This window comes from Arachis ipaensis, chromosome B04, assembly GCF_000816755.2.
Source record: "Arachis ipaensis cultivar K30076 chromosome B04, Araip1.1, whole genome shotgun sequence".
In the NCBI taxonomy this organism is placed as follows: Eukaryota; Viridiplantae; Streptophyta; class Magnoliopsida; order Fabales; family Fabaceae; genus Arachis; species Arachis ipaensis.
This window is the reverse complement of record NC_029788.2, coordinates 6,657,365-6,665,080: the sequence shown is the minus strand read 5'-3', so window position 1 is coordinate 6,665,080 and position 7,716 is coordinate 6,657,365. Positions and strand designations below refer to the sequence as shown.

The window sequence follows — 7,716 nt, the reverse complement described above, 5'->3', positions numbered from 1 at the left end:
TTATCAAAACAACAATATAAATAATAAAATAATCAAATATTTTTGTATTTTACATTAAAATTATCCATATACAAAAATTTTAGCTATATATGTACATATATACTTTTACATTCGTATACCAATTTCAATTATAATTTCTTTTATTGATTAATTATTATGACAATGTTGGATGACGACATACTGTTACTCAATGTGAAAAGAATAACTAACTAGTGAAAGGATCACGCAAATTAAGTTCTTATCTAAAGTATAACATCTTAGGTCTTAATTTAAAGATACTAATAGTTACACACTTAAATAGGTGTACAATTAATACATATCCATACGAGTAAGATAAGTGGAGTTATAGTTTTTACTTTTTATTGGATAAATATAAAATGAACTTAAATATATATAACTAATCAATTAATGATTGACCCATATAACTAATCAATTTATTTATAATATTAAGAAGAATTAGGTTCTATAATTAAATAAAATATTTAATAACTAAGTTCAACTAAATTATTATAATCTTGGGTATTAGAAATAATTATTTACTCTATGTGTATTTTTGTATTTTACATTAAAATTATTCATATACAAAAATTTTAACTATATATATACATATATACTTTTTACATCGTACACCAATTTCATTCATAATTTCTTTTATTGATTAATTATTATGACAATGTTGGATGGCGACATGCCGTTACTCAATGTGAAAAGAATATTAGAAAATATTTACCTCAAGAAGGATTTGTTTCTTAACTAACTAGTGAAAGGATCACGCGAAATTAAGTTCTTATCTAAAGTATAACATCTTAGGCATTAGGATGAGCAAAATAAAATTTTGAATTTAACAACGGATCCTTACTCTTCATAGATACATAAAATATACTGTAATTAAAATTAAAGTAATTGATTCACTACAAGAAAAACATATATTCAGATACATTTAAAAAGTGCAGTCAAAAGTAAAAAAAAAATGATGTCTTAGATTAAGACTACGCTTTTCAAGCTACGGAGACATTTTAGTGGGGGATGTTTGTTCTGGCGTTGTCTATTCTCAAAGGCTACGTTTTTCTGCACCAAGGCCTATACCAAGGCCAAAGGCTACGCTTTTCAATTCTAGCAAGATGCTCATCGACCCGAACAAAAAACTTGCAATGCGGTTGTTTTTCCTGTCAAAATTCTCAAATTTATGTACTATATAAAACCATTTCAGAACAAAATCCCCAAATTTTTTATCTTACCTTATAGAATGGGCAACCCAAAAAGACTCTGTTTGGGTTGCTAATCGTCCTCGACATATACATTATTGCATAAACTCCACAAAAGCATCTCGAGGCGACATCGTCCTTCAGGTCTCCGTCTTGCACAACACAAGGATCTGAGATTGAAGCAGAATTTTCTTCTCTTACTCCCCTGCGGCTTCTTCTTGACGTTGATGATGCTCCATTAGCAGCCATGGTTGACGCAGGTAGAGCTCCTCACCACTAGACTCCAGAAAGAAACGCAATCAATTTAAGGATGAGGGCCATTGAAGAACGACGTAGTTTTTAGGTACAGGAACTTATTTGTCCAATTTTTGAAAGTATCTTTTCAGTCAACAGTCCACGTGTCAACCTGTCATGCCACGTCATCAGAACGGAGCCACGTCAGACTTTTCCGTTGGGTCTGACGGAGGCAATTGGACGGAGGGACTCATCCGTCCAAGATTTGTGAAGGTCGGAGATTTAAAAGTATTCGAAAATATCTGTGGGGTAAAAAGTCAAGGACTTATTTATCCTTTTCTCTTAAGTTAATATATTGATACTTGATAGTGTTAAATTATGCAATAATAAACAAAAGTAGTACATTAAATAAAAGAATAGTCAATAGAAGTATAGTCAATAACAAGTCAACAAATATTTTTAAATTGTATTCTATAATTAATAATTATTAATTACAATGGTTTAAAATTTGGTTAAAAATTATTTATCTATACTTTTCCATAATCAAATTCAACAAGTGGTCCAATATAATGAATCACATAACTATTAAAACTTAAGAGTTCTATAACTCAGTAATAATAAAAAAAATTAAGTATAATTTAAATTAGACGATACTTCATATGTTAAATTCAAGTCTCCTTTGGACCAAAGTAAACAGCAATGATTCCATGTTCATTTGCTTTCGCTTCAAAACAAACAGCAACAGTACTGCAAAGATTATGTCACGTATATCCATGTTTAGCCGTGCAAATGGAAATAAATCAGCATAAAACCTTCCCTTATTTTCTTTTCATTTTGAATTCTACTAAATATAGCAGTGTAACCCTCCCTTCACATAATCACATCCCAATCACCAAATCTGGGTATTATTGTTCATGATTCTGTCCCACAAAGCACATTCCATATAAGTCAAGAATTTTTATCTTACATTTATATATTTATACTAAAATATGTAAAATAAAAGAATAGTTAAAAAACTAATATTACAATAAAAAGAGATTTTGTATTTTTCATTTACAAAAAAGAAGGCCGAGTCAGAATAGTTCACTTATTAGTTATTACGATCAAACATAATATGACTAGTCCGCAATTCATTTCGACGGATCTAATGGTATCATATAAAATATTGGAAACATTTCAAGTGCACGGAGAGTACCGGTGCACCAGTTAGTTTAACCGTTAATTTCAATTAATATATATTATATATATTTTTTATAATTTGGATCAACGGTTAAAACAACTGGAGCACTGGTAATCCCAGTACACTTGAAATGTTTTCTTATTATGTTAAAGGCAATGCATTACAAGATGATTTAACAAATAATATTATTACCATATGAGGGCCATTGAAGGAATGGCTTCCACTTCTGTGTCTACGATGACTTGAAGAAGAGAAGCTACTATGGCTCTTGTTGTGATCACCATGGCTTCTTTCTCTTCCAGATTCTGAAATGAAGCTTTGACTTAATGACTTCCCTTACTCCTGTGAGTGTGAGAAGAAGTGTTGAAGGCCTCTGGATTTTGCATTGGATCATTTGGATTTATCATGACAACACCTCTTTCTCTGCTTTGGATCAGCCATTAGCAAAAGCATCATCAGATGAAGATTATATTGATCTGAATATAATTTGATGTGATAAAAATTCTATTTATAAATGGTACTGAAAATCTTATCCAAATTAAATCAGGAAATAACTACAAAATTTAATAGGAAAATCAACTCTAAAATTATTATTATAAAGATATTATAACAAATTAGGGAACAAATGATTAGAGGTCAAAACCAAATTGTTTTCTTGTTTAATTCCTATTCCTAATTATGAGAGATTATAATCTGAGAGAGTATGAGTAGGAGAACTTACAGCCATATTGTTAGCTAGAAAGAGAATAATATGTAGTTTGTCAGTGTTTCTGGAAGAACATGACCCTTTCTTTAATAGCTGAGAACTTAGGGTAACAGTAGTGCCATTAGTCTCTGATTATTGATAACTTGAGGCCAATCAACACAAAACATCGATGGTTACAAAGCTTCTCTTATATGTTTTTGTTTTGAAAGCCAATGAATGACATTGCTTTGAGTTTTGTTCTGCTCTCCACAACAACATTCTCCTTGTCACAATTTTATTTCCACAAACTAGACATTCCTTCCGGTTACTCCATGTGGATTTCATATTTATGTGTGTATATATCTTGTTGATTTTTTCTAACACATTATTTGATGATAGATACTAGTTGGCAAAAAGAAAACATCACAGGACCTACCATTTAATTGGTTTAATATTGATGTATAACAGTACAAAATTTCAACTTAAATGAATGTGAGTTTTTCAAGAAATTGGATTGCAAGAAGTGGATTATTTGTGGAACTAGTCAACACCTTTGAACTCAACAATGTTACTCATCATTAACACTAGTTTCTGTAACTTGTGGAGCAAACTCATATATCATTTACCATTTCGTTGATCATAAAGTTCATAACCAGAACTATCAGATCCAAATGAACTAATCACTTTAAGATAATATTATACATTAATTAGTACATTACAAAACACATAGTGAACAAGGTAGGAAGATCAAGGCAGTTTTTCTCTCTGTCTCTAAACACCAACTGTCTTGTTAAGTAGCCAAAGGCATAGAGCCAATTGAATTGCAAAAATTGAGTGGAGCCATGTTCTGTCAAGCATGAATCCAAACACAGTGATTCCTGCTCTATTGTTCTCCATGTATGTTACTGCAAAAAATGTAAAAAATCAAAGTAATTCAGGACCAAAACACAATTGGACAGGTGATTTACCATAACAAGAATAACCAAACTAGTAACTTAGTCTAAGAAGAATGAATAGAAGCAACAAAATAGTCATTTACCAAGAGCTTGTCTCTTATGGAATGAGATTGTCTGTGTATGAATTGGCATCATTTTGGTGTTATCCAACTCATCCTCCTCATCCCCAACATCATCATCAGACGATCCCCAGCTAATATGGGCAGCGATATCTTGGGCCAAAGGTGTCGGTACTCTTGGCGTCTCTCCCTCAATGTTGTCAAAAGAGTTTACTGTGGCACATATATGCCACTTAGCAGCAAGGCTTGTACTGGCTTGTGCCTTATGTGTGATCTTGGTCGCGCTTCGCAAGAGTATGTAAAGTCCACTCACCAAGGTAATGGCAACTAACTGCAACATCAGATTCAACACACAATCCTTCTGTTGTAAGTATCTAATGCTTGAGAAAGTTTAACATTTTGATAAAAATCATAGGAAAACTCAGGCCTATTTGGTTTTTATATTTTCATTTTCAGTCGCAAAATCACATTGAAAGAAACTTTACTGCGAGCTCTCCACCTCTGAGGATGTCAAGATCAGCATTTGGTCTTGTAGCCATAAGCAGGAAAATGAGCTGGCTTGCTGTAACCAAAATTAAAGAAGCTAAAATGAAAACCCGGAAGCGATGGCTGATAATCCGCAGATTCCTCCTTATTCTCAGGTGCTCTATCAAGATGAATGCCACCTCGCTTTCTCTTTGGAAAACTTGGGCGAAGTCATCTAGTCTGAATATTTGAAGGTAGCATATAAGCCGAAAGAGGACACACACCAAGAAGAAAATGGAAGTTCTATAAATCCAAGAACATAGCTCCAGTGTGCACAAAATGATGCTACTTAAGTATACATTCCCATAATATGGAATTCCGGATCCTCCTGAAGCATACCACCATATCTTGTAAGCAAATTCAGCTATAAAACAAGGAAGCCCCCAACGCAAGATAAGAATATTGGTTCTCTGCAAACAAAAGAAGGGAAGTTATTTCACTACACAAACACAATAGAATAAGTGGTTTCTCCCTCAATCAGATGCATTTATCTGTTTTTCCAATGTCAAATGTTCAATTATTATATAAAACTATTCTAGAACAAATTATTTTCACATGGAATTCCATTGATGTGAGTCGATATTCGTCTCACAAACAAAACAAATCATTGACCAAGACTATCACTGAGAAGCAGACACATTTTTCTTGGGGTTATTTTGAAAAGCATAATGATCAATTGATCATGCTCCTTTGTTTGGTTGCAAATTAGAGGCAAAGGAATCCAATTCATAACCCCACAATGAACTCCACCTTGTCCTTATTCTTTTTACACAGAAGTGAAGGAACTAAAAATAATCCATATCTCTTGTTTAGTACTTCTTTTTTCGTTGGTATATTCTTTTTTGAGTTCTAACCAAGAACACACTTATTAAGAAGGACCGCTCAGTGCACAAGTATCTCGTGTTAGTACAGAGTACGAAAAATGACTCTATCTAAAAAGTATATTATAGGTAGTCTAACCATTGCCTCAAATCTCCGTCCGAAAACAAACTTATTACCAAGATTATTAAACTCTCAAGCTAACATCTAAAATTTTTACAAATTTAGGTCCCCGAATCTATAATTGAGTTTAGGTTTATTACACTAATTCTAATGTAACCAACGCCATCAAAGTAAAATTCTCACTTTTTGGCTTGTATCTAGGAAACTGATTAACCTGACCATACTATAAATAGACCAAAACTCAGTCATACGTATAAAATTGACTTTAAAAATATGTGAAATAATATAAGTATATATATAAAAATACATAGTCCAAGATCATTTGTTAAGACTTGAGAGATCAAGGTAACTCAATAACTAACACTGTTCATACACCAAAGACTATTGAAACTTTACAGTTACTTGCATAGTTGTACTGGTAAAATTACTAGGCAACAAGTTGAAGTTCAAATTGAAATTGGAGAAAGAAAATCAGAGTTAGTGAAAGCACAAACCTTCATCTGTTCTGCATATGCTCGTTGAATCTTGAGGCTCTCGTCACCAACCTTATCAAGAAAGAGGAACTTCCTGAAACCATATCTGCGATCCCAACCGGAGAGGCAGAGGAAAGAGAGCGTGGCAAAGACCGAGAGAGAGATCTGAACCGGCACGTGATAGGGTCGAGTGTGATCGGAGTCGCACGTGTCAGAACAATCTAGAAGGAAGTGAGAACAAATAGGAACAACCAAGGCCAAGAAGATGAATATGGACCAAGACACAGTGCTCTTGCATGCGTTTGATTGGTCCACGTACACCCATCTCAGGTATGACCTGAAGCTTCTTAACTCAGCTCCATCGTAGGTCACGTAGAAACCACTCTCGTTGTTTTTCGGTAACAGTGATCCTCTTTCATCTTCCATAGCCTTGGATTTTTCTGTATGAACAATCAGGTGTTGATGAACTTGAACACATAAAAATCGAAAATGTTTCTATACTCCTATCATGAATTTGCTTCTGTTTCAAGCTCCTCACATGTTCTCTTCAATTTTTTAATGTGTTAGCTATGGTTTTTGATAGCATCACATTTAAACCTTTTTTTTTCTTCTGGACCAGCTAGCATCTTAAATAATTAAAATTCAAACAATTTTATCTATAAAATCTAATTATTATATAGTGTGATGTTGTGAAGTAAGGTTTTTGAAAGGGGAAGAACATGAAATAGAAGGGGTGAGCACGGGTAAAATTAGAACCAAATCCATCAAAATGTAATTGGTTTGGTTTGGTTTTGATTTGTAATTTTTTTTGTACATGTATCCAAACTAAACTAAACCGATTAAAGATGGATTGGTTTGGTTCGGATAATTGGGTACTCGATGACTTTAAAATTCATAAAAAAAAACTAAATTTTTATTTTAAAAATTCAACAAGTACAATAAACATGTAACATTAATAGAAATAATCTAATCATGTTAAACACCAAATACATTAAAAACTAAACTCATTAAAATCCAAACATATTAATAATAAATAATCATTGTTTAATAAAAAAGTCATATATATTTTTTTATTTAATTAATATATGATCGGGTTCGTGGGTTGGTTCGGGTTCCACACCTCTAAAATCGATACCCGAACTAATCACTAACAAAAGTCATCAGTTTGATTCGAATTGGACCCAATTACCTGTTGGTTCCAGAACCAATTACCTGTTGGTTCCAGAACCAATTTAATCTGATACCCGTTACCCATGCTCACCCCTATGTAATAAGAAAGAATTAATGTGATAAGAGATAAATAGAGAGAGAATTAATCAAATCAAAGAGAGTTAGAAAAGAATTAATTCTATAAAAGAAAAATTACAAAGAAAAAATGATACTAATAATAATTTCTGTTGGGCTCATTTTTATTCTTTATAGTTTTTTTTTTTTTTTTTGGATTTTTTTTTTATAAA

General features: G+C 32.5%; 2 protein-coding genes across 2 annotated transcripts in view; one reads left to right on the top strand and one right to left on the bottom strand.

The window, feature by feature from the left end:
* Positions 3,833–6,964, bottom strand: LOC107638668. Its single transcript, XM_016342024.2, has 4 exons — positions 6,281–6,964; positions 4,805–5,254; positions 4,344–4,650; positions 3,833–4,209 (listed from the first exon to the last, which is right to left on the bottom strand). The coding sequence occupies exons 1-4, from the start codon at positions 6,683–6,685 to the stop codon at positions 4,076–4,078; spliced, it is 1,296 nt and encodes a 431-aa protein (XP_016197510.1). The 5' UTR covers positions 6,686–6,964; the 3' UTR covers positions 3,833–4,075.
* The window catches only part of LOC107638665 (probable tyrosine-protein phosphatase At1g05000), a 17,132-nt gene continuing 13,482 nt past the window's right edge, over positions 4,067–7,716 (top strand). Inside the window, exon 1 of the mRNA XM_016342021.2 lies at positions 4,067–4,071. The gene's annotated coding sequence lies outside the window, so the exon portion shown is untranslated. The remainder of the gene's footprint in view (positions 4,072–7,716) is intronic.